The 26,167-nt window shown below is 37.3% G+C and overlaps 3 protein-coding genes across 4 annotated transcripts; 1 reads left to right on the top strand and 2 right to left on the bottom strand.

The window, feature by feature from the left end:
- Positions 1–2,286: 2,286 nt before the first annotated feature.
- LOC137733554 (U-box domain-containing protein 44-like) lies at positions 2,287–8,292 on the top strand. The gene is made up of 5 exons (XM_068472693.1): positions 2,287–2,347; positions 3,000–4,371; positions 4,566–4,869; positions 5,540–6,030; positions 6,707–8,292. The coding sequence occupies exons 2-5, from the start codon at positions 3,136–3,138 to the stop codon at positions 7,703–7,705; spliced, it is 3,030 nt and encodes a 1,009-aa protein (XP_068328794.1). The 5' UTR covers positions 2,287–2,347; positions 3,000–3,135; the 3' UTR covers positions 7,706–8,292.
- Positions 8,293–8,311: 19 nt separating this feature from the next.
- LOC137733553 (calcium-transporting ATPase, endoplasmic reticulum-type) lies at positions 8,312–13,072 on the bottom strand. 2 transcript variants are annotated; one of them, XM_068472691.1, is made up of 8 exons: positions 12,818–13,072; positions 10,648–12,196; positions 10,437–10,558; positions 10,073–10,351; positions 9,604–9,987; positions 9,409–9,518; positions 9,094–9,322; positions 8,312–8,998 (listed from the first exon to the last, which is right to left on the bottom strand). In XM_068472691.1, the coding sequence occupies exons 2-8, from the start codon at positions 12,113–12,115 to the stop codon at positions 8,435–8,437; spliced, it is 3,156 nt and encodes a 1,051-aa protein (XP_068328792.1). In that variant the 5' UTR covers positions 12,116–12,196; positions 12,818–13,072; the 3' UTR covers positions 8,312–8,434. The 2 variants fall into 2 exon arrangements, with proteins under 2 accessions (XP_068328792.1, XP_068328793.1); XM_068472692.1 differs by lacking the exon at positions 12,818–13,072 and adding an exon at positions 12,335–12,469.
- A 5,758-nt stretch (positions 13,073–18,830) lies between these two features.
- LOC137735636 (calcium-binding protein KIC-like) lies at positions 18,831–19,541 on the bottom strand. Its single transcript, XM_068475082.1, has one exon. It carries the CDS (start codon positions 19,370–19,372, stop codon positions 18,986–18,988), a length of 387 nt encoding a protein of 128 aa, XP_068331183.1. The 5' UTR covers positions 19,373–19,541; the 3' UTR covers positions 18,831–18,985.
- Between the last annotated feature and the right edge of the window lie 6,626 nt (positions 19,542–26,167).

The following is a 26,167-nucleotide window of genomic DNA, read 5'->3' as shown; positions in this document are numbered from 1 at the left end:
TCTCTAAACTTTTTGTTTAGATTTTATTCCTAACGTGGACAACTGTGAATCTTCTTCGTGATCTTGCTGACCTTGTGACTTAATTTACATGACCGTCTCGATTCACCTATTTTAGGTCATGATCCAAATTCAATCGACCAATTATAAACATTCAAGGACGTAACTGGCTAAAAGCAAAGTTCAGTGAGAAATTGACTAATTATAAAAGATTAGGGAATAATTGGTTAAAATTAAAATTTAAGGGAAAAATTACCTACTGATAAAAGTTCAAGAGTAATCAACTAAAATTAAAGTTCTAGCAGCTCCATACAAATTTAGAAGAAAATTACAAAAATTAGCAAATATCTCAATGTGTATAATATGCAATCATGGAGATCAAATTTCTGTTTTTTGTGTGGAAGAAGAAAAACGTGGTTGACCAGTGAGGCAGCAGTGGGCCCCCGCTACCAATACGTGTTTAAGAACTTAATACTTTTCAAAGACGGATGGTTGATGGCTCTCACGGCAACTTGGCAATACATATAGAGTAAATACATTTTAAAATTTGATCCTAAGGCTTCGATGAGCTTCTATTTTTCTACCTTTGTTTTTTTATTGTTTAGTGACGAACTAACATTTTAAAAATTTGGACAATTAGTTACAGTAATATATTTCAACATTATTTGAAAAAAAAAAAAATAAGTGCTTATTATGGTGTCATTATACAATTATGTTGTTATCATATCATTGTTGTGTCAGTGATACATTATCAATATATCATCGTTACAAAAAATCAAATGCCAAAATATGTAAATTGTAGCTAACTTTCCTTAATTTTTTCACGTTACACTTTGAAATTTTAATTGTATAAATTTATATTTTCTGTCTGCTTGAAGTTTGAAAGTGTAATGCTCAATTAATTTGATGCCTTTTTGTTTGTTGCTAATATAGTGTAAATGCGACTCACATTAACCATACAAGAGCACAACACTCACAATTTTATCAAGGGATATGCTATCCATACAGCTAATTTTACTTCTCACACATTTTTTTCATTTTCAACCGTTGGATAGAACGAATTGAAGAAAATCAAAACCTAGAAGTAAAAATGAGTGTGTGGATAACATTAATCTTTTATCAATTCATTTGAAAAAAAAAAGGGGGCTAAAATTAAAAATAAAAAAAATCTAATAATGGTAAAAATTAAATTAAAATACTCGCAACACTAAGTGTTACGTAATAATAAAGAGACGTACTATCCATACACCTCATTTTATTTCTTACACACCCCTTCATAATTTATGTCTGTTAATCTTCTTCAATTCATCCGATTCAACGATCAAAAATTAAAAAGATATGTAAAAAGTGAAATGGAATGTGTGAATATGCAATAAAATCACACCCATGTTAACCCTTGTTTAACTTTAAATTCGATAATATAGAATATTTGTTGTTTCTTTGCATCCAGAGTTTTGATGCTTTTGAGTCAACGGAGCTGCAGCTGTGTTGCTGAGTTGAAAGCTCCACAAGGATTAAAGCAAAGACCCGGAAAGGAAAGAAGGTTCTCTTCCTCCCATTTTCTGTTTCACTCCTGTAAAAATTGACCTTTTGCAGAAATTAAGTCTTCAAAGAAGAGGTCTTTTTGTTGTCAGGCCCTTCAAAGAAAGGGTCAAGACTTGGGACTTGGGAGAGGAGTCTTCATCCTCCCTACAAACTCAAAGACAAAATTTTTCAGGTTACAACTTTCCAAATTGATTACCCAGGAGAAAAAAAGAAGAGAAAAAGTAGAAAGGAAATTCCTTTTAGTCCTACTTTTGAAATTTATTTTTTCTATTTCTGAAAGGGTTCTGTGGTGGACTGATTGCTAATTTTCCCGGGAAAATTGGGTGCATTTTCCTAGAAAATTGTGGTGAGAAGAGTGATGGTGCTGTGAGTTTTGGTGGGCTGGGCATGAACTCTTTGTTAGGTATGTCTCCTGAACTTTCTCTTATTCATTTAGCGAAGACTTTTGTGTTGGCCATGAACTGGGTTTTGGATTCTGGGTTATTTACCTGTTTGATGTTTAATGGGGTCCTAATGAATTGCAATTTGAGCCCAAAATTGTGGAAAGGAGCTGGAAAATGAAGCATTATTGATGATTTCAGATCTTTGGAAAATGAAGCAAAATTGATGATTTCAGATCCTTGTTTTAGGACTAGAATCTTCTTTGTTTCAACTTTCAAGTGCATGATATTGGTTGCTTTGGGTTTTCATGAAGCAGGTTTTTTTATTACAAGCGATATTATTACTCTAAAATAGAAGGCGAAGGGGGGAGGGTTTGAAGCCGGAGTGCAGCGGATTGAAGAGGAAGGCCCTATTATTGTCAGTGGTATTCCCTTCACTTGTAAGTAAGAGGTTGTAGGTTTAATTCTCGTCAAAGGTGATTTGAATCACATTATTGCTAACCCATTATGAGACTTAGTCCACTCCCCATCCCATACTGTAGATAATATTGTTTGTTTAAAAAAAAAAGGCTATCTGACCGGAAAATGGAAGTATATTTTTTTCTCTGCGTAGAGGAGAAAGCAGGAAAGAATAATTAGTTTTAGTGAACTTACAAAAGTTTCATTTTTTGTTAATGAAAGAAGGGAACTTTTGACACAGTTATGGGATTACAAATTTATGGATGAGCTTTCGGTCATTTAATTTGTGATAAACAAACCAAAACCACCTTCCTTTCCGTTGCGGAGGAAAATGAAGGGTTTACTTACTGCATGTTGTTTTGATTTCTGGAAAATGGGTAATGGAAGACTAGTGAGTAGATTCATGACATTCGAATTAAAGAATAAAAGACTTAATTCTCAGCAAACAAATGGAGAATTTATAACCAGTTTATAATTGTGTGATTTTCATAATTGGGTGATTTTCATTTCTGCCTGGTGCTCTGAATGAGAAGTTGGTCCATGTATATAGGGTAAATACATTCCAAATATAATCAATTTACTAGCATGACCAAAACAGAAAATACTGTGATATTTCAGATTGAAGCTGAAAGCAGGCATATAGAGATCAGAAGCTTGAGGTTGTTGTCCTGCAACAGGGCAACTGCTGTTTTTATCAGTTGAGCAGTCAAATGGTAAATGAGGATCTCACTTCCTAGTGTTGGTGAGAATCAAAATGTTGGCAGTAGACTCAGTTTCCAGTGTTGCGTCTGCTCCGGCTTCAGAAATAATTTCTCAAACAGTAGAGGCCATTTTCGAAATTGCAGCTGCTGCTGGGGATGTCCTTGTTAAGAAGGATACATTTAAAGAGGTTTCAACTTATGTGGAAAGGATAGTCCCCATCTTAAGGGAGTTGAACAAGAAATCTATTCTTCATTCTGAGAGCTTAAACAATGTTATGGTGATTCTTAACCGAGAAATCAGAGCCGCAAAGCAACTGACCCTTGACTGCGGGAAGAGAAACAAAGTGTATCTCTTAATCCATTGCCGAACAATAGTTAAGCGCCTAGAAGATACTATGAAAGAGATCAGTCGGGCTTTAGGTCTTCTTCCCCTGACTTCTCTAGATCTTTCATCTGGCATAGTTGAAGAAATTGAAAAGCTTTGTGATAATATGCAGCGAGCTGAGTTCAGGGCAGCAATAGCAGAAGAAGAGATTTTGAACAAGATCGAGTCTGGAATCCAGGAGAGAAACGTTGATCGTTCTTATGCAAATAATTTGCTGGGTCTTATAGCAGAGGCAATCGGAATCTCAACTGAGAGGTCAGTGTTAAAGAAGGAATTAGAAGACTTCAGGAGTGAGATAGAAAATGCTCGGCTGAGGAAAGACCAGGCTGAAGCTATACAAATGGAGCAAATAATTGCTTTATTAGAAAGAGCTGATGCAACTTCATCTTCTAAGGAGAAAGAAATGAAATATATGATGAAGCGGAAATCTTTGGGGTTTCAACTATTGGAACCGCTTCAGTCATTTTATTGTCCAATCACCAGGGACGTTATGGTGGACCCTGTGGAAACTTCTTCTGGACAGACATTTGAGAGAAGTGCTATAGAAAAGTGGTTTGCTGATGGGAACAAATTGTGCCCCCTGACCATGACTTCTTTGGACACGTCAATTTTGCGGCCCAATAAAACTCTTCGGCAATCCATAGAAGAATGGAAGGACAGAAATTCGATTATTACGATTGGTTCCTTGAAATCAAAACTCCAATCTGAAGAAGAAGAAGAAGTGCTTCATTGCCTGGGTGATTTACTAGATCTCTGTAAACAAAGAGAATTGCATAAGGAATGGGTCATACTAGAGAACTACATACCGATTCTCATTCAACTTCTTGGTGTTAAAAATCCCGAGATAAGGAACAATGCTCTTGTCATCCTTTGCATTTTGGTGAAGGATAGTGATGATGCGAAGGTAATACTTTGTTTACTGTTGTGATATCCTTTGCATTTTGGTGAAGGATAGTGATGATTCTCATTCAACTTCTCTGCTGTGATATTCTTTTGATGAACAATAATGCACTTCATTTTCTTATACATTTGATTTTCTTGTGTTATATTTTCTTAAATCCTTCCTGTATGGCTAAAACCTTATAATTAATATTGCAGGAAAGAATCGCCAAAGTTGATAACGGTATTGAATCTATTGTTCGTTCACTTGGGCGCCGTGTTGAGGAAAGGAAGTTAGCAGTTGCATTACTTTTGGAGTTATCAAAAAATAATTTGATAAGAGAATGTATTGGGAAGGTTCAAGGTTGCATACTCTTATTAGTTACCATGTCCAACAGTGACGATAATTGGGCTGCCAGAGATGCACGAGAGCTACTGGAGAATCTGTCATTCTCCAATGAGAATGTTGTACAGATGGCGAAGGCAAACTATTTTAAACATTTGCTGCAGCGTCTCACTACAGGTTCTCTTATATTCTTTCGTCTTGATTTCTCATAAATGCCTCATACTGGATCTTTTCTTTTGTTTTCTGGTTGTATACTCATGCAGATCGTAAAACAGTAAAATACCAAAATAGATAATTTTTAAGCTAAAGTTGCAACCTTTTGTAAAATAAACCTACAAGTGTGGGGTTCAATTTTCAATTTTTTATTTTTTGCAACCTTTAGTAATATATGTAACGGTTCCTTCTGATTTTTTATATTGTTTGTAGTCAAAAGTTTATCAATCTTAAATTTTAAGGAAAACTAACGAAAAGTCCAAAACAACTTTAGTTTTAATGAAAAAGGACAAATAAAGGTGTAATGAATTGTACCAGGAAAAGGTAAAAATGTGGTTTTTCGTTAAAAGTGAACAGTACCGGGAGTGTTTTGTTAAAACTCCCTAAATTTTATCGGTACAATTTATTCTTCAGTGATTTAAATTTTCAGCGTATCGAATTGAATTCCATTAGTTTATATTTGTGCATACTTGGATATGATTACGATAAGATATAGTTTATGAAAGCTTAAACTATTGTATAGGTATGCAATGATTTTCAATTTATGTGTTTGCTACATTTATGTGTCTTAAGGGTTCATCGTATGAGCAAATAACGTTATTTTTGCTATAAAGTTTGTCGTTTCTTCATTCAGGACCGGAAGATGTAAAAATGATTATGGCATCAAATTTGGCGGAGATGGAATTGACCGACCACAATAAAGAATCTTTGGTTCAAGGAGGAGTAATGGGTCCGCTTCTTTACATGGTCGCACATGGTGACATTCCAATTAAAATGGTGGCTGTTAGAGCTCTTAGAAACCTCTCAAGCTTGCCTAAAAATGGTCTACAGATGATTCGAGAAGGTGCTGAACGCCCATTACTTGACCTTCTTTTCAATCTTAGTTCGTCATTGTCAAGTTTGCGTGAATACATAGCAGCCACAATTATGCAACTCTCCATTTCAATGGCGTCTCAAGAATCCAACCAGACACCCATTTCATTTTTGGAATCAGATGAAGATATTATCAAGCTTTTCTCTTTGATTAGCGTGATGGGGCCCAATGTACAGCAAAGCATCATTCGGACCTTCCACGCCTTATGTCAATCCCCCTCCACTACAAGTATCAAGACCAAGTTGATACAGGTGTGCATCTTATTTTACAAGAGGTTTTAATTTCAATAAAAATTGGTTTCCTGGATACACAAATCTACCAGTAGAATATTAATGGGATTTAGAAGTTCAAATAGAAATGTGGCTAGTCTCATAAGAACTTGGGAGGTAGGCAAAGGTTCAAAGGGATATCAACTGAAATTATGAAGTCTAAGCTTCAACTGACAGGCCCTTTTCTTTTCTTCTAAGAAACTGCAATGGGATTTATCATGTTTTGCAATTAGTAGTCATCATCATTTGACTTTCCTCCATCACCCTCCTGAAAACGTTAACGACTGGGGTAGCGTATGCGCAATTTGGACTAATGATGCACATCCAAATTCCCATACAATAATATAGATATAAAGAAACAGAAGTTAATTGAAGCTTTGTTAAGAGAAGGTTTTGTTTTTAGAATTTATCGATATATTTTTAGTCATCGCCTCCTTTATGGCTATACCATGTTTTTCTGGTTATTGAAATGTGAAGTTAGGAAATGTTTAGTCAGATGTATCCTTTCTTGAATTTGAGAGTTTTAATTCCAAGTTTCGTTTCCACAATTTATCTCATAACCAGACATAATAATCTTTACCAGATGCTAACTTGATTTACACAGCTTCTGCTTGACAAGCGTTATATAAGCTTTTCACTGATGTGGTTACTTTTACAGTCCTCAGCTGTACAGGTATTGGTTCAGTTGTGCGAGCATGATGACCTAAACCTACGAGCAAGTGCTGTAAAGCTGTTCTCTTGCTTAGTAGAAGGCAGCAGTGAAGTCACCACCATCCTGGAGCATGTGAATCAGAAGTGCATTGAGACTATAATCAAGATCATCAAAACTTCTGATGATGAAGAGGAGGTCGCTTATGCAATGGGCATTATCTCTAACCTTCCTGAAAACACCGAGATCACACAGTGGCTTATGGATGCTGGGGCACTACCTGTCATACTCAGTTTTCTCCAGAATAGCAAGGAGAATGGTCCCCATAGAAATCAGTTGACAGAGAATGCTGTTGGAGCCATTTGTCGGTTCACTGCTCCAACAAACTTGGAATGGCAAAAGAGTGCAGCTGAAGCTGGTATTATACCGTTGTTCGTACATTTGCTGGAGTCTGGAACTTCATTGACAAAGGAACGTGCAGCCATATCTCTTTCTCGATTTTCAAAGAGTTCACCACGTTTGAGCCGGTCTTTACCTAACCGCAAAGGATTCTGCTGCTTCTCGGCCCCACCAGAAACTGGATGCCCTGTTCATGGAGGAATCTGTGGCATTGTTCCATCATTTTGCCTTGTGGAGGCTGGTGCAGTGGGGCCACTGGTTAGGATTCTTGGGGAACCTGATCCCGGAGCTTGTGAGGCTTCTTTAGATGCACTATTAACTTTAATCGAAGGTGAGAGACTGCAGATGGGTAGTAAGGTGCTTACAGATGCAAATGCCATCCCACCTATAATAAAATTTCTTGTTCACCCAAACCCTAGTTTGCAAGAGAAGGCCTTATATGCTCTAGAAAGAATGTTCCGGTTGCTGGAGTTTAAACAGAAGTTTGGAGGCTCAGCTCAGATGCCTTTAGTCGACTTAACTCAGCGTGGAAGTGGTAGTGTGAAATCTATGGCAGCCAGAATACTTGCTCACCTGAACGTGCTTCACGATCAGTCTTCTTATTTCTGAAGGAGCTTCGTGGTTTCAGCTACGTGTCATTGATTTGAAGATCAAGCATAAACTCACCCTTACGCTTCAACTTCACAATGACTACTAAAAACACGGGGCTGGCCATGCATAGCTAGACATGGGGGGCCCTTCATATTAGAGTACAGAGCATGGCTCTCTGGTCAGTATGCCATTATCAAACTTTCAGTGACGTGTGATCAGAGGGATGCAATTTAATTTGTCTTGACGTGGGGTTGCAGTCTCAAGATGCGAAATGACAATTAAAATTCAGCTGCTCTTGCATAGAAACTAAGCTGTTGGAGCAGTAGGAAGTTCGTTTCTGTCATACGTAAGGTGCTGCCGGAAGTTGGTTTCCGCTTGTGTATTTGAAGCTTGATTTGTATGTTGGCGTAAGGAGGAGAGAGATCATTGCAAGGCACCATCGGTAGCCTGGTAAGGGAAGCTGAGGTCATTTTTTTGGACAAAAAATTGAATTCTTTTTTCTACTATAGGATGTGGATTCTTTCTTGTGTATACATAGGAAATGTTAAAAAAATTCGCAGTAAAATTTTCGCGTAAATTGTGCCCTTTGAATCCATTTAAGTTCTTGTTTCATTTCTGTTTTCGTTTTTTCGAATTTGATTAATGAATAAATGGTGATTAATGCCTTTAGTTTGACATAAAACAAACTTTAGGTACACAAATATAATCATCAGAGAATTCTAATCAACAGTGAATTGACTCGTTCTATTATGCTGTCTTCTCCTTCTTTGCTCTCCACCTCCTCCTCCTTCCTACTAATTTAAGAACCTCGTCGATAAGTATCACTGGCGTGGAGATCAAAATTACGAGAAGCCACTCATTCAGGCTCAACGGAACAACACCGAAGACATCTGCCAGAAACGGGATGTAGAGAATGAGGCAGTGAAGCCCAAATGAGACCGACATGGCAACCAGAAGCCAAGGGTTCCTCCAAGGTGGCATTTTCACCAAGCTGATGTCTTCAGAGAGAGCATTGAGGGAATTGAACATCTCAATGGCCACCAGTACAGAGAGGGACAGAGTCATTGCCTTCACTTTCCCAACAGTAAAATAGTCACAGGGGTCGGAAAAAGTGATTGTCCGACCCCCACTAACCGTGAATGGAGCCACTGTGAAGTTTGACCATGAGGGGCAGTCGCCCCAGTTGCGAAGTTGAGACACGTCAACGAGTGTGTGTCCGTCACTCACAAGAGCGATGCCCATGAAGGAAGCCTGAGTATACCACAAGACAAAGATGCCAACGGTTGCGATGCCTACGTAGGAACCAATTACCTGCATTTTTTGAACAGGTTAGTACTTAAGCATATGAGTGGCATGTTGAAGTTCGAATTTGAAGTAGGACAAATTACCATTCCGTTCATACTTACCAAGTAACGGAAGAGAACCCAAGAACTCATAAGAGGATCATTGCTTTTCCGAGGTGGTTTCTTCATAATATGAATGTCAGCTGGGTTAAAACCGAGAGCTGTTGCTGGCGGTCCATCGGTAACCAGATTTACCCACAGAAGCTGCACAGGTATCATACATTCTGGTATTCCCAACGCAGCGGTCAAGAATATGGATATAACTTCTCCGACGTTTGAAGATATCATGTACCTGCAAATTGACATATTGATAAAGTGCTTACTCAAAGGAAGAAAACGGTAGACGTGGGAGGAAGGATTTTGAACAAGGAGATGTACCTGATGAAAGCTTTCATATTAGTGTAAATGGCCCGGCCTTCTGCAACAGCGGAAACAATAGTACTGAAATTATCATCTGCCAAAACCATATCCGAAGCTTCTTTCGCCACCTGAGTTATAAAACATGAAAGCTTAGGCCTTTAAGTTAGCAAGAGGTATAAGCGGCAGTTTAAAAAGAGAGAGTGTCTCTGTTACCTCAGTCCCCGTAATTCCCATGGCGATTCCAATGTCAGCGAGTTTGAGTGCTGGTGCATCGTTCACTCCATCTCCGGTCATTGCAACAATCTCCCCCATCTCTTTCAGCATCCTTACTATTTCTTGCTTATGCCTAGGCTCGGCACGAGAGAAAACCTTCCCTCCTGGTTTCGATAAAACTTCCATTTGTTGTGATTTCGGAAGAACCATGAAATCTTTTCCTGTAAAGCTTCTCCCTTTCAGATCCTCGTCTTTAGAGAACAATCTGATTTCTTGACAGATTGCCTCAGCCGTGGACTTATTATCTCCAGTTATCACCATAACTTTAATTCCAGCTTCTCTACAATCTTCGATCGCTTTGCCAACTTCATCGCGAGGAGGGTCCTGTACAAACACAGTTACAAATGGAAATCTTCGAAAATTTCAACTTTAGAAATCAATCAACGAAAGGTTTGTGCGGTATACGTACTCTTAACCCAACAATGCCTACAAAAATTAAGTCACTTTCGATGGAGGAGTAGCAGGCCGGATCAAACAACTTCTTGTGAGCAGGATGACTTGCGGAAGAATAATCTGAGAACTCTCCCAACTCCTCCTTGTATGCAAATCCCAAGCACCGCAATCCCTTCGAGCTCATCTCTTGGAGTCTCGAGAGCAATAGCTGTTTACAGGTTTCGTCGATTGGAACGAGGGATCCATCAGCAAGTTGCACATGGAAAGTGCGCTCCAGTAAGCTCTCAACGGCACCCTGCCAATCGCACCAGATACATCAAGCATGAAAACATGCTGCAACAGCAAACTCAAACCAAGTTGCAGACAGCAATGACATGTACCTTGACAAGAAGTCGATTACGCCCAGTTGGCTCCCGGACAATAACACTCATAGACTTTCGGACACGATCAAATTCTAGCGTGGCAACCCTTTTCGATCTTTTTGTCCACCACTCGCAACACCCTGTAGAAAAATTGACAGTTAAAAACCTAATCCATTGACAGCAGCTAAGATCATAGGAAGAACATAAGAATATATGGCTTTCTGCTAACCTAATTTCGCTGCCGTGCTGTCGATTACGTAGCTTGCAGCGAGCTGCATGTCACGAATTTTGTTCCTCGCTTTGGCGTCTGGAACTCCCATCTTTTCGACCAAAACCTTGAGAGCTGCCTCAGTAGGCAAACCTGTAGACCTGAAGAGCTGGCCATCAAAATAAATGCCAGCATCATTGCAAACAGCACATATTTCTGCCATGGCCTGCATGTTAACATCCATGTTAAAGCAACTCCAATCAACAATTCCGCCATCCTTGGGATCATAAGTTGTGCCTTCAACACGAATTGTTCGAGAAGCAGTGGTTTTTCCACCCAAAGTGAAGAACTCTGTCACAGACATCTGGTTTGTTGTCAAAGTCCCCGTTTTGTCCGAACAAATCACGGTTGTGCATCCTAAGGTTTCTACGCTCGGAAGCTTCCTCACAATCGCATTCTTTTGTGCCATTTTCCTTGTCCCAAGAGCTAAGCAAGTTGTGATAACAGCAGGAAGACCTTCTGGGATTGCAGCCACAGCAAGTGCAACAGCTATCTTGAAATAGTACGTGCATCTCTCGAACGAAAACCTAACATTCGTTGGCCATCCATCGACGAGATCCCAAGATAGGAAGTTTTTGTAGTTCATAACCCAAACAATGAGGCAAACAAACCCAATTGCAGTCGTGAACCGGCTTCCAAATTCATCCAGCTTCTTCTTCAAAGGGGTGTCATCTTCTTCCAAGGAAGCCTCATGTATTTGCTTCTGGATTTTCCCAATCTCAGTATTCATGCCAGTGCTAATCACAACACAAAGACAGCTTCCATTGACGACTGTTGTGCCCGAAAAAACCATATTCTCTTTAGCCTGCAAGTCACAGTCATCCATGGATATCGGATCAGTGTTTTTCAACACCGGCATGGCCTCTCCAGTCAATGAACTCTGCTCAACTCTCAAAGTCGAAGTCTTTAAAACCACCACTCTCATATCAGCAGGGACTTTGTCTCCAACGCGCAACTCAACAATGTCACCCGGAACAAGTTCCCTTGCAGGTAAATCCGGCACCAAATACCCGTCTCTCAAAACCTTAGCGGACTCACTCTGCATCTGCTTAAGCGCTTCGAGCGCTTTTTCAGCATTACTCTCTTGCCAAACTCCAACAATGGCATTGAGGACTAGAATCAAAACTATCACAAACGGTTCCACATAGGCTTCAACCCCGGAGTCCCCTGACTCACCTCCACCCATGAAAGCCAAAACAAAAGATATGAAGGCTGCAACCAGAAGTATTTTCACTAATGTGTCGTCGAACTGCTCGAGTACAAGCCGCCATAACGGCTTCCCCTTCTCTTTGGCAAGCTCATTCCAGCCATGCCTTTCGCGCCGCTTCTCAACCTCATAAGTGCTCAGACCCTTATCTAGCTTCACATGTAACTCCTTCAAGCACTGCTCAATTGACCATGACCATGCCGGGAACGGCTTTTCTTCCATTGATGCTTCAATTTCGGAGCTCGAATTTCACCTCCAGACGAAAAATCTTGGTTAAAAGTCTCCTAAACCCATGTCAGACACCTGCAGAGCAATTCTAAAACATGTAAGAAATTTTTACCAGAAAAAGAAAAACGGTAAATTTCAACAGGCCATCAATTCAAAATTCAAACATATATGATGTCATGAATCAGATTTTGAAAAATGAGAAGAAAAAGTTACCAAGAAAATTGAACTTTGAGAAGAAATTGAGAACTTGTTCACTCTTTTTCTCTGCTACAAGCCCAAATATGTCTTTCTATTTTACTATTTCTTCAAATGAAGGGTAGAAATGACTCAAAGTAGCAGTTTAGAGAGAGAGAAGTTTAGAGAGAGAGAGACAGAGAGAGAGAGATAAAAACAAAAGGATAACCAAAAAACACAAGAAAAAAGCAGTTACAAACTTATAAACCACAAAACATCTGCCAATTATCTCCAAAACCCACAACACAAAACAACAAAAAGATGAATTATTTGAACTCTGGAGCGTACTCGAATTTAGAAAAACTGCAACAGACTTAAAAGCTATAGCTACGATAGTTAAGAGCATTCACCCTGCATCCGAGGTCCGAGTTCAATTTTGCTTGTATAGAATGAAAAAAAAACCAACAAAAAGAAGTAAAATTTGAACTGAATGGAGCATAATTGAAGTAAAAAAGAACTGACCCTTTAAAGAAGAACATGTAGAAGACATGAAAACACCAAAAGCTGTCGGCTGCTTCTGCCTTCTGGCTTCTCGCTTCTGACTTGGGCACAAAGCAATGCAAGGCCCCAAGTGCACAACAGAAAACTAAATTAAACTTGTCAAACAAACCAAGGGAGATTAATGGTCTTTTGAATTTTGGGATAAGTGGACTGGTCTGGTCTCTCTCTGCCTTTTTGGAAAGAATTTTGGAATCTTTTGCTTTCGCTCAAGTTGGCCTTTGGTCAGTTTAACTGTTAAGTTTTCTGAAATTTCGGAACAGGAGAGGTAGTGCTCCCGAATATGAACCGTTGTTTACGATTATACCCTTGTGGGTTGGGACTATTTACGCCTGGGACCCACTTAGTTTGACTATTTTGCCCTCATATTTTATTGGTGACTTGTGACTTGTGGCTAACTTTGTTTGCCGTACGCGTACAGCCGTAGAAGAATATGTCCTTACATTTGTTTTTGCTTTTGTGTTTTCTAAAGGAAGAAGAAAAAAAAAAAAAAAAAAAAAAAAAAACAAGAAACAAACAAAGTTCAACTGTTAATTCAAAGCAGGATAGTTTTGTTTTTAGTTAATCTCTTAACTAATCTTGATGAACGGTGTCCCTTTTTATGGGATTATGTTTTATTTCGTGTTTGCAATTTTTGTGATCCAATCTTTACGAGGCAATTGAAACTCTTGACAACTGAAACTATTTATTGTCAAGATAGTTCATAAAGTTAAGTTGAAGGTAAAATGTTAAAAAAACTATCTCCAATTGAATTTGTCATCATCTTTGTTAGACTAGTCATATGTAATACCGTTTCTCCAACTAGATCTGTCTATCAATTTTCAGTATCAAGAACCAATGTGAAAAATTATGCCAATCTCAATTACCATTTTGACCAAAAACACTAACTTCTAATACGTACAAAACATGTACGGTTTTATAGTTAGAGGTGGTAGAAACATATGATATTCAAATGTTGTTCAAGTTTCATTGGTGCCCACAAATTAAAAAGAAAAAAAGGGACAAGTTGTAAAAAAAGAAGAGAATTTCGAAGGTGTCTGGTGTGTTATGGGGACAGGGGTGCTAGGCTGGTAAAGAGTTAAAGAAGACCATGCGATGTACAAATCAATGATCGCATTTGCTTTGCTTGTTCTGCAACTGCCTTTTATATTTAATCATATCGTTTCCAATTGTTTAATGTTTGTGTTGTGGAAAGCAAAGGAAAGTAAACCCATTGATTCAAACAAAAGTTCTTCCTGGAAACTTCCTCCTTTCACCTGCTTCATCCACTAACTCTGTTAGTCAATTTATCATCGTAATTATTTTTATTTTATTTTAATTTGGTTTTAAACAAGATTAAGACATTTTTCCTTGAGTAGTAAACATAAGGAAGTGTGTTGCCCAAGCAAGCTAATATACATGAACTTGTTTTGTTAGTCATTTGTTGGGAGGTGCATGCATGCATTGGTGTGGCTGCTTCCACAATCACAATATTGTTTTGTTTCTCTTTTGGGGTGCTTAGGGTTAGGACATCAGTCTTTTATGGTGAGGTTTTGTTAATTGTTGGAATCGCCAAAGTATCATTCGAAGTTTCAGTACCTATCTATCAGTCCTTCTGGTAACCATTTCAATTATTTTTTAGAGCTGAGTTGATTTGAAGGTTTAAAATAAGTATGGAAATTGTGCTCAATCGTTTCTTGTTAAAAAGAACAACTAAGTACAAGAGGTGTCAGATGGGTATATGTTCTCTGATGATCATTAATTTCTTGATCTGGAGATGATTTGCATTGAACGCAAAAGATTTTAAACTCCAATACGGCCACCACAAGATGCAACTAGAACCAAGAGTCTCGAAGTAAATATGTCACAAATACAACTTAGACCATTGTCAACCCTTGGCTTGAAACCAAACATTTTTAGCTCGGAAAATTTAGGTTTTAACCCAGAAACAGTTTTTTTGCTTCAACCTTTTTGGCATAACATTTTAGCCCCATATTATTAAAGAATGAATTTAGGCTTTTTTTTTTTTTTTTTTTTTTTTTAAATTAACATTTAAAAAAAAAATTATGTAGATTACCCTAAATTAATTTTATGAAGAATTTAACCTAAAAATATTTAAATTCAGATAAATATTGAAAAATTACTAAATCGATACATAAAACTCATGAAACACTAATATGAAAATCATGATAGAGATGTATAAACACAAAATACATGATACACACAAGACACACAGAATACATATGAAGCATATACAAAACACATGATAGAGTTTCGTGTGGATGTTTGAACAAATACATAGGTATTTATAAAGTTTTTAGGTGAATTTTGAGTTAAATAATTTTTTTAATTATTTTAGCCATTGGATTTAAATTTGGGCCGTTAGACCTTTTTTTTTTACCCTTAGATTTGATTATATTCGATCTCAGCCGTTGGATTCAATAAATATATAAATATAAAACAAAAAATAAAAAATAAATGTAGGCCGTTGGATCAACCAACAACCAATTGATATCAGTAGTTGGTTGAAAAACTAGCCGTTGGAATTTGATGCAAGTGACTGACATGCCCACGTGGGTGGGGCCATGCCGGTCTATCCGTTTGCGCGTCACTCGCGTGCGCGTGTTGCAACCCCTCGTCTGACGTTCAAGCGCTAAGTTTCACTCTTGTTAGTGGGGCCCACATCATTTTCTGGTCTAAATACTGGCCAGAATCTGGCATTTTTTTAAGTTTTAGGTTCTAACTTCAAATTAGAACTAGGGTTGGAATGGATTAGGAGAAATAAAAGGGAAATTATAGATTTTAGGCCATGGGTTAGAGTTAGTCTTACGAGTTAATTAGTTTTCATATATATGTATTCATGCATGGGATATCTTGAACTACATCCCAAACAGCGAGTAGGACTAGAGTTGCATGATTTGTTGATTTGGTGGCTAAATTTTGGCAATATATATCGAAGCGACGAAGACAAAGTTCATCGGTACATTTTTATTGTGAAACCTTTTTTTTAAGTTCAAACTACTCTTACAATTATATTTATATTGTATTCTCAACTTGTATCCATCAATTGAATAATAACAATTTAAACAAAAAAAAAAAAAACATATTTATTAAACTCACACCACAACAACTATGGTATTACAAATCAAAATCAAATAGCCTAAATCTTGTATACGAACTTTTTGTGTATATAAAAATCAAATTCACCTAAGCCACTATTAAAAGCTTAATAACATCTTAAATATTCTATTGATCACCAAGGTGACCAGGAAATGTAATATTATCCGTCCTTATATTTGATATCAAAGGGGACGATAAATTAATATATTTTTAATGTTATAATCCCAACCACCTTTGCTGTCAATCCACGTTATTGCCACATAAAAATTGGTATTTCGATTAGAAAACACTAATGTTGTTTTTTTTTACTGTTACTATTGATGAAGACCTTTTAACATTTCATTCGAAGATGCTTCTACCCCCTTAAATTTCATATCAAAAGTGGACAATAAATTAATGTGTTTTGATGTTATAATTCCAACCACTATATAATCTAACGGTGGGTATCATAAATTCTTCGTCACAAAGTGACCGAGAGAATAACTCCTAATAACATTATTTATTTGATGGTAGTAGGCTAGTAGCCCAAATGAAGCCTCAGCAGGCCACCAAAATAAAAGTTGAGTAGCCCAGTGATTAGTCAGCAACGCAATTCTCTTAGTACGAAAAGTCGGACAATCGGACGGTATATGCGACTAAACGGTCCTCGGTTAGATGGGATTCGTTTGAAAATGAAAGCCCAACCTTACCCTCTCTATCTTCTGACTATTCCTGTATCATTTGGGGATTTTTTGGACTGTTTGTTTCGGTGCAATTTGCACGAAAATGGCAACAATGAGGCCAGTTTTCGTCGGCAAACTCGGCAATCGGAGCTGGACCGGTTGTTCTCTAAATACGGGAGGGTCGAGCGTGTCCATATGAAGTCTGGTACGCCACCATTGACTTGTTTTGACTTGTTTGTAGGGTAGAATTTGATGATTTATGTTAAAGATTCAATATCTTTTTGTTGGGTTTGATTTGTCGAGTTAGTGATTTTGTCCTATGGGATTGTGTGTCTGCTGGCTGTGGATCATTCAAGATTTCATGTAATGAATTGCTCCTGTCGTGGTTTTACGGGCGTGTTTGATTTTTATTTTATCTGCATTTACCCTTTTTGTTTCTTCCTATGATTCATCGATTCAATGTCGAGAACGTTCAGGTGTGTCTGTTTGATTCGGGACCGGCCGCTCCGTTTGCCTGGCATGGTTGTATCTAATCATTTGTTCTGACAAACAGAAGAGTAGAGTTTGGTGTAAAACTTGAGCTTGTTGGTTATGGATGTATGGCTACTTTTGTAGTTTGGATATCCAGTGCTTCTTTTCCTGGAGGAAAGGAAATGGCAGCCGCGAGTTTGCAATTTCTTGGACCAGGTTTTGAAGTGTTGCTTTTGGCGCAGGAACTTGTCTACTAAAGGAAAATGAACTGAGCTTCTTGCCAACATCACTTCCAGATTTCAATTGAGGAAACTGTCCTGGTTGCCTGCTTCTCTACACTCCATTGACAGATAGCAACATTCTGCGTTTTCTTCACTCGATCATCCGTCACTCACCCACTTCGTCGCATAACGTTGCCATTTCACAAGAATTGTCCTAGTGGGATCATTTCTTTTGCCATGCCTACCACAAGTCCACCACTATTCTAGGGGATTAATGAAATCTGGCCATGCCTTCAATCACTGATAGTGGGGATCTTTGATTCTGTCGTGCCATGCCTTCCATTACGGAATTTGTGCTCTCTGAATGGCGAAGCATTCTTAGCAATGATTCAGACCTGAAACTTTGGATTAAAACCTTTAGTATGCTACCATCATGATTTAGTTCTTCAAGCAACGCCTCTACCGCCTTATATACGTCAAGTCCCTCGCGTAAATGCAGGTGTTGTATTTACTTTTAGTTTGTGCCAGGGTAAAGATATATGAGGTTGATGTACTCGCTTATGAGTGAGTTATATGCTGATGCTTAGTACTTAGTTCAAGTTCATGTTATTATGAAGTTCAAGTTGATCTCTAGGGTTGAAATAATAAGAATTTGGTTAGATTTCTGCTGGAACACATTGTCTTGACTCATCTCGCATCTGTAATTTATCCCCTCGTATGGAGAAATGTTTGGATTTGGTCAATATCTAGTTCAGTTTTGGAAAGTTGAACTAGGTTGTCTGTACCAAATCAGATATCTGATGGACGTGACTCAGTAACTGGTAGGAAGCTTCGTTGCATTCTGAGCACTTCTTCCACCATGTGCAAATGGAGAGATTCTCTTTTGCAGCTAATGTGTAGCCCCGATGGCGTCTCTAGTTCCAGCAAATACTTGTCATGTGTTGTACCAACGGTTCAATAGATATTTGCCACGTGATGTCTCTGCATACACAAAAGAATCACGCGCAAATGCCACACAAGTCATAACTTCGGCTTTTCCCTCTGGACCCCTATGCCAACCCTGCGCCTTTTGCACTCAAGAGATTCGTACGTTGGACAAACGAAAGCGATAATAAACTGTTTAAATTGTAACAGACAAATGAATATCAAAGTATGTGAAAATCGAATACATAACTTAATGTGCATGAACGAGTGCTCGTAACCACTCGGATCTATTAATTTTACATAAGAACAAATACATCGATTCATAAGCATCAAGACAAGTATAAGAAATTATTTTGTCACTGTTTGCTCCTTGTGATCCGGCCAAGCATCCCAAGTTGCAATGACCGGTCCATTTGGTCTCATTAGATTATAAATTATGAGATGGCAAATGGGAAAACAATCCCTTAATCATGATCTTGTCCTCTTAATTACACTATGTAATCCAATCTAACAATTTTAATAAAACATTATTAACAGTGCCCTGCAGACTTGCCAAGTTTCATAAAAAAATAAAAAATAAATAAAAAACAGAAATTAGCTAAAATGATGAGACATTAATTTCCAATCGTTTAACGGATCGAAATTAAATTTCAACAATACACCAATCGACATAAGTGATCAAATATCCAGGACATATATTGGAAAAACATGTCATTCTGCAATTGAGATATAAAAAGCACTGGAATTCTACAACATCAAAGTTGATCAGAAGACTTGTTGAGTTCTTGATCAAGTGCTTTCTCAAGCCATGTCTCAGCATCTTCCATAATCCCAGGACTAAGCCTCACCATCAGTATACAAAACTCAGTCTCACCCAGTGCACCATCTCCATCAAGATCTCCTTCCCTAACCATTCCTTCAGCATCCTCCTTGCTCATCCCCTCCATCCCGAGAAGCGCTGAATTCTTCTTCAGGCTCTCCGACGTGATCAGCCCCCGTTCGGGGTCCGCCAGAAGCCGGAAACCTCCACATAACTCGGACACAAACGTCTCCACGTCCAGCTTCTCCGCCATGACTGGCAGCAAGTCTTGGTATTCAGTTGGTTCTGTGGACTTCCTTGAGGTGGTGCCCTTGTTTTCCATGGTTTGTATTTTAATGTGTAGTGGAAAATGCGATACAACAACACATAACAAGAGGACTTTTGCAGAGCTATGGGGATTGGAAGAATATATATAATGTTTTGGCTTAAGGCCTCTTTTGTTTTGTAGGAGTTTACATCAATACAAAATGCATCATTGGTGTGGAATTTATTGATATTAATTTGCAAGATGCCTAGGCTACAACTCTATCTCAATCTTAGCCACCCATTTGGTTAGTTATTGCCTTGATGATGCCCTATCCCAACAAATTGGAAAACAAATGTCTTCGTCTAATTGTAACACTGTCACATGATGTTACTAATTTATACGGTTATAATATGAATGAAAATATGTTATATTTAAAAATATGAGTTTTGTTTTTTTAGAAAACCTTGACGGCATGAGAGAATTTTATTGATATAAAAAAAAATGTATATTTAGTTAGGAAAACATAAACCTAATATCTCATAATACAACAAAAACAAATTAAAAAATACATGAAAAAGAATGAGGGCATAAACCTTACCCGTCTAGAAACAAAAATGACAAAGATACAAAGAAACTAGGGGGAACATGAAACCTAACTCTTATAAAACCGGACCTAAAGGTGTAAATTTGCAAAACAAAATGAAAAACATCATAAGGTTAAGAAAAAATATTTAAAAATATGAATAAACAATAACACCACATGACAATGTACCGACACACAAAAATGTTTGCAACCTTGATGTTGAAAGTAGATCAAATGGACGGTTGATTTATCAAGGAACAAGACATGCGAACGGCCTAAAAGTGTTTGAAATTCCAAAGTCAGATGTGGTGCAACAATTTGATCTACAACGTGATCACTGATCTTGATTTCTATTTGTAAATTTTAATTTTATGATGTTTAAATATTTTTTTTTATTCGAACTTTCTAGGAAGGTTCTTTGCGGTGGGGGAAGAGGGGGCCTATGTGGCTAAAACGTAATCTTGAAAAATGAGAGAATAGCTTAAATTGTCCGTGAGCTTGGCTTCTACGAAGCTTCCTTTTCTCTCTCATCAATTTGATTTGTTTGGATTCTTCGACTTTGTTTGATCTGTCAATAACAAATATCTGCCGTCCGATTTATTTATTTATTTTTTCCCACTAGTAAGCCAATTGAGAGAATAAGCATTAAGCACAACCCACAGCTGTAGGGCGGTAAGAATGATAAACGTGGGAAGGTGGGACGTGAGCAGGGTTTTTTTTTTTTTTTTTTTTTTTTTTTTTTTTTTTGTCGAAGAAGAGTGCGAAAGTCGAACTCTAATTTTGAAAGAGATAAGCATGTTGTTTTAGAAAATGAAATGGCAAAAGTTGATCTCTAATTGTGAACGTAAGATAAAACATTGTGGAGGCGTTTGTTATCCCTCGTTAACTCTCATTAGATTGGATTGAACTAAGAGTTAGTCCAGTCTCGTGTTTGGTACCCACTGGGACTAACTTTAATGACACTAACCTTCACTCGCCTCGACTAACCATGGGATTAGCCGGTCTTAGCGAAACCCCTCAAAAACTATGGGATTGCTAGTCGCGTTTTCAAAACTGTCTGCATGTTGTATGAAAGCTGCAAGTTTGCAAGCATGCTTCTGGGCAACTCCATTTGCCCTCCTATGCCCAGATTTGAAACCCAAACCCACTCACAACCTAAATCTCAAAATCCAACCACCAAAATCCGGAAAAAAAAAAAAAAAAAAAAAAACATAAACAATCTCAATAGAAAAATTCTACCTTATTTTCGAAAATTCCCATAAAGGTTCCCTTTTCTTCAGAAAATTCCGAAGAGAAATGGATAGAGAAGGGGAGACAGTTGGGGACGAAGAGAGATTAAGAGACAGAGAGGAAGGAGAAGGTAGCTTTGGGGACGATTTTTGCAGGAAACTTGGTTTTGAAGCTTTTTTGTAGGAAAAAGATGGGAGGAAAGGAAGTATTGGGGACAGAACCAAAGAGGAACAAAAGTAAAGAACTCTCTAGAGAGAGGTAGAAGTGTGTGTTCGAATTTTTAGGGAAAAAAAAGAAGAGGAAAACTAATGAAAAGGGCTTGAAAACTTTGAGTTTTAATGATAAGGACAAAATAAAGGGTAAAGTGAATAGTATCAGGATTGACTTTTTAGTGTAAAAATATGGTTTTTCGTTAAAATGAACAGTACCGTGAACTTTTCGTTAAAACTCCCAAAAAAGTTGAATTAATAATAAAATATTATTAGATATATATATATATATATATATATATTAAATAATATAATATTATAATTTGTTATTTTATCCAGTTTTTTAGTTTGACACTGCATTAAACGTTTCACTAAGTTAGTCAAGTTTAGTCTATTCTAAGCCAGTCCAGCTTAGTCCCTGCAACTAATCCAGTCCGAGATAATCCTGTGTAATAAACGCACCCTGTACCTGCTAACGTTATGGACTTCTAATGCTAATAGACGAACAATAGAGTATGAAATGATCCACAAGAACATCATTTGGAGCCACATAAAATATGCTTATAGTTGACATATTTTTTGCATGTTTACCATTCTAAGGATTTCATTCTCTATTTTATTTGTGCATGTTTATCATTCTCTTTCTAAAGAAAACTAATGAAAAATGCTTTTAAACTTTGAATTTTAACCAAAAATTATGTAATAACTTTATTTAATAGTTAATACAAAACATATTATCAAACCAACCCAATAAAACAAGCCCAAACAAAGCAATTTATCCAAGACTAAAAAAAAAAACCTATGAAGGGCTTAAAATACGTTGTCCAGTGGCTAAAATGCGTCAGTGTCGGACTCCATCTTCCTCTTGTAAAACCAGGCCCACTTATCTCGAAAGTGGTCCATCCACTCCCCTAGAAATTTTTCTAGGTGACAGGTACATTAACTGAGCTGGAGTTCCTCTCTAGTTAAATAATGCCATGTATCCACCTATTTTTGTTTAATAAAAACCATTGAAAAAAACAAAAAAAAAAAAAGTTTCAATATTTCTAGAATACAAATACATGCGTCATACTTGAAAAAAAAAAATTCTTCACTTGTATAATAACACACGACGTACGACTTCGTGTTCTGTACATTAAAAAATATCTCGTAAAATAGTAATACAAAGGCCACTTATATCTTCGAAATAAACAATTCAATCAAAATCAAGTAATAAAAAGTAGAAAGTAGAAATTTACAATTTCCTATTCTCCAGCCAATTTGTTTGTTTCGAAGTTGTATTTTTCTGTTATCTCACCATCCGCAAGTGTGGTTCTTGGAAGCTTAGTTTCAGTGGCGTGCCATGTGGAAGTTGATGATCAAGCACCACATTTGGCACCACAGCCTACATCGGCGCAAGTAAAACCGTAAGTATTGTGACCGATGCTTAAGCCAGTCCCTTCAACACTTTCCACTTCCTCATATGAGTTGATAAATTGCAAACTCCTACCTTCTCTCTTTGAAATGGCTGATAAGACCTTGTGATAAGCTGACGAACAGAGATGCAAGGACGTGTTTTATTTCCTTCCAGTTGCTCACATATACCGTTAGGGTAATTATGGCTAAAAGTATCTTATTGCGGGTTGGGCTTAGTTAGGCCCGTGTTTTTAATGTTTATAAGGTTGGTATATGAGTATTTTGGTCATGTGGTTTTTTGTTTAAAAAAAGTTGGCTCAAACCCTTTTTATAAAAGCTTCATTCTTTCTAAGGGTTTTTTATCACAAATAAAATCTTATATATTGCAAAGTCATCAATTTGGTCATTTAAGTTTTAAACTCATCAAATTGATCTTTTATCTATTGACTTACTCATTAATGTTGTTTGTACCATCCAATTCTATTAAGAATTTCGTTAGTTAGCTGACTTGTCATATATATGGGCCACAAAGTCAATAATATAGTGCCACATTGGCTGACAAAAGATAAATAATAATTGAAAAATAAGATGAAATAACTTAGAAAGGTGTATTAAATTAGGAATTTAAATGATTTTAAAAGAGTTTACGAATGCATATGCATTCAATCAAGATTTTATATGAATCCATAGAAGTCCAAGGTTATTCACTATTCAATCAAGATTTTAAAGTAGATTATAAAATTCTATAGTAAGCCAAGCCTTGTGAATATACATGCACTTTTTTTTTTGAAACGGACTCTGCCTCATCCCGATTCTTCCAAAGAGAACTATTTGCATGGAAAGCTTTTAGATAGCACAACCCACGCTACTCCAAAGGGCCGACTACAACCTAATTAAAAGGTCATTCAACGAAGTCATGACCGACCTAGCCTCCCTAGAAATGATGAAGGCCATCCACCCCCACCATGAACAGAAGTTGAGAGCGCTTACTACAGACAGAGGTAGAGCACGCGCAACTAAAGGCCATAAATCCTATGTCCAAACGCTTAAGATATGTTGTTGAAACAAATCCATTTAGAAACAAATAAGTTTTGGCGCCAAATGACATTTTCCTTCGGATGGGGGGTGGTAGTGGGGACCCGAGCTAAGTCTTAGCTAAACCTTCGCAATCTTAACGCCATAATGCCTTTTAAATCCTCCTAGTCATTATCCTACGACACGTCCTTGAACAATACTAAAGGCCCTAGGCTGAGTAGCAGAAGCAACTTTTAATTTATTATAAGCCCAAACGATGGACACAATAAATTATTTCCAATAACCACACCCGTTGAATAGAAACATTGTTATCAGAGCAGGAAAGTTAGCGAAATTATCCTGCCTAGTTTAGATAAAGTACCCCTTATTGCCCCACGACATCTAGTTAGGACAGACAACATATTTTGAAACAGCGAATTATATAACAATATTCTGCCTTTTCAAAGACAAAGCATTGTTGGCACACACGCTATATCAGCGTGAATTCCAACTATCTTGCCAAAAGGTTTGAAGAAGAATGCAAATAAGAGATATAACCAACCCACCCCCCTTTATAACCTAACCTATTCACATTAGTGAAGTGACTAGATGCATAAGAGAAGTTAACCTACGAGCAAGGAAGTGTGTAGTAGTATTGTTGTCCTTCCCTAAGCAAAAGGTAAAGTCTATCCTTCAGCTAGAATGTAAGAAAATTGAAAAAAATGGCGGAAAGAATTAAATGCGGTTGCTAGCGTCGAATAGAGTCGTCATCAATGATAAAATGGGAGTTCAAACTTGGGAAACAAGTTTTTGTCGTGGGAGAGGAAAGTGGAGTCGGCTCAATGTTGAATCAAGAAATCCATTCAAGGGTCAAAACATTCTAATGCCAAAATAGGGAATACAAGAAAGTTGCAAGATCTACTTGGTTAAGATTTGGCTCGGATACTACTAGTAGCTAAGCATCCGATTGTATTGATTCCGGATTTAAAGTAGTTTATAAAACTCCATATGTATTCAATTAAAATTTGATTTTAAAGTATTTTAAAAGATATTAATTGATTTGGAGGGATTTTATATTGTATTTTAGGCTCTATGAAATCAGGTCTCTTCCCATAAGCTTTTGAATGATTTCACTAAAAATTCACATGGAGTCTATGAAACTCTATTAAACTCAAAGAATTTATAACCCTTAAATTCTTAATTGAATACAACCCTTTAATGTAAAAACCAAATGCATCATCTTCAACAAAATAAACCATCTTAGCCACAAACATCACCGTCAGTGTAAACCTCAAGTCCCACCATTACTAGTCTACCACCTACCACGTCCCACTCCCACACCGTTGTAACACTTCTCTTCTGGTAATTGACTGCCAAATCAACCTAATTACCAACTTAGCCAACCTCGAGAATGTCGTTGTCGTAGAGCGATGGGTCTTCCCCTATCTAAATCCCCATTGCCCTACCAGGCCAGTACCCATGCCCTTTCGCAATCTAAAACCTCAGGCTTTTGATCGAGAGAGATAAAGGAGTGGAATTTTGTCATGGTGGGTGGTGGTGATGGGACTCGAGGTCGATGCAGGTGGGGCAGGAGGCAAGGTGATGATATTGTCAGAAGATAAGAGAACACCCCTTTCACCCGAAGTTACAGGGTCACTGATAATAGAGCACCAAGGTGAGTGTCATGAGGAGGTTTGCTAAGAAAAAAAGGGATTTCACAAAAATTCAAATCAGAAAATTTTCTACTTCTTGTTGATAATACAGTGTTTAATTTTTATGTAATTAATCTTATATTTCTTCCATTTTATGAGAAATTATACATAGAACCAACTTGCAAGACTATATTTTGGAGAGATAAAGTTTTTGATTTACTTCATAGAGGGACAAAACATATCCATGTGGCAGGTAATGTTATGGTTGTTTTTCTAATGTCTTTGTATTTACAATTTTATCTCACTATGTTTGAAAGATTAGTGTTTACCTATCTCTCTCCTCTTTTTTCTTCGGCACTTCTCTCTCTCTCTCTCTTTCTTTTTTTTTTCCTCTTCCTCCCTCCTACCTCTCACTTTCTATCCCTCCCCTCTTCCTTCTTTTCATACTTCTCTCTCATCTTCTTCTTTATTATGTTCCCTAGATTTATGAGTGTTTTTTTCCTTTTGATTTTAGTATTTGTGCACGTATTTGATTTTGAGGTTTTGATGATTTGGATGCATGAATTTTGAATTGATCTTGCAGAAGGGTCGAAAATTTGAAACTAATCTTACAAAAATGCATGAATTTTGTAAATTAATCTTACAAAATTACTGAATTTTGAAATTGATATTGTAGAATTGCTAAAATTTTGAAACTTATCTTGAATAAGTACAAGAATTTTGAAATTGATTTCGTAGAATTGCTTGAATTTTGAAACTGAATTTGCAAAATTGCTAAAATTTTAAA

The sequence above is a fragment of the Pyrus communis genome, chromosome 5, assembly GCF_963583255.1.
Source record: "Pyrus communis chromosome 5, drPyrComm1.1, whole genome shotgun sequence".
NCBI classification, from domain to species: Eukaryota; Viridiplantae; Streptophyta; class Magnoliopsida; order Rosales; family Rosaceae; genus Pyrus; species Pyrus communis.
The sequence above is the reverse complement of the archived record's forward strand: the minus strand, read 5'-3'. Positions and strand labels throughout refer to the sequence as shown.

Coding starts and splice junctions, on each gene's coding strand:
- LOC137735636 (XM_068475082.1), bottom strand. CDS start 19,372: ATGGAAAACAAGGGCACCACCTCAAGGAAGTCCACAGAACCAACTGAA.
- LOC137733554 (XM_068472693.1), top strand. CDS start 3,136: ATGTTGGCAGTAGACTCAGTTTCCAGTGTTGCGTCTGCTCCGGCTTCA. Junction 4,372..4,565: donor AGGATAGTGATGATGCGAAG/GTAATACTTTGT, acceptor TTAATATTGCAG/GAAAGAATCGCCAAAGTTGA. Junction 6,031..6,706: donor TCAAGACCAAGTTGATACAG/GTGTGCATCTTA, acceptor TTACTTTTACAG/TCCTCAGCTGTACAGGTATT.
- LOC137733553 (XM_068472691.1), bottom strand. CDS start 12,115: ATGGAAGAAAAGCCGTTCCCGGCATGGTCATGGTCAATTGAGCAGTGC. Junction 10,559..10,647: donor CAGCACGGCAGCGAAATTAG/GTTAGCAGAAAG, acceptor ATTTTTCTACAG/GGTGTTGCGAGTGGTGGACA. Junction 9,519..9,603: donor TGGGAATTACGGGGACTGAG/GTAACAGAGACA, acceptor TTTATAACTCAG/GTGGCGAAAGAAGCTTCGGA.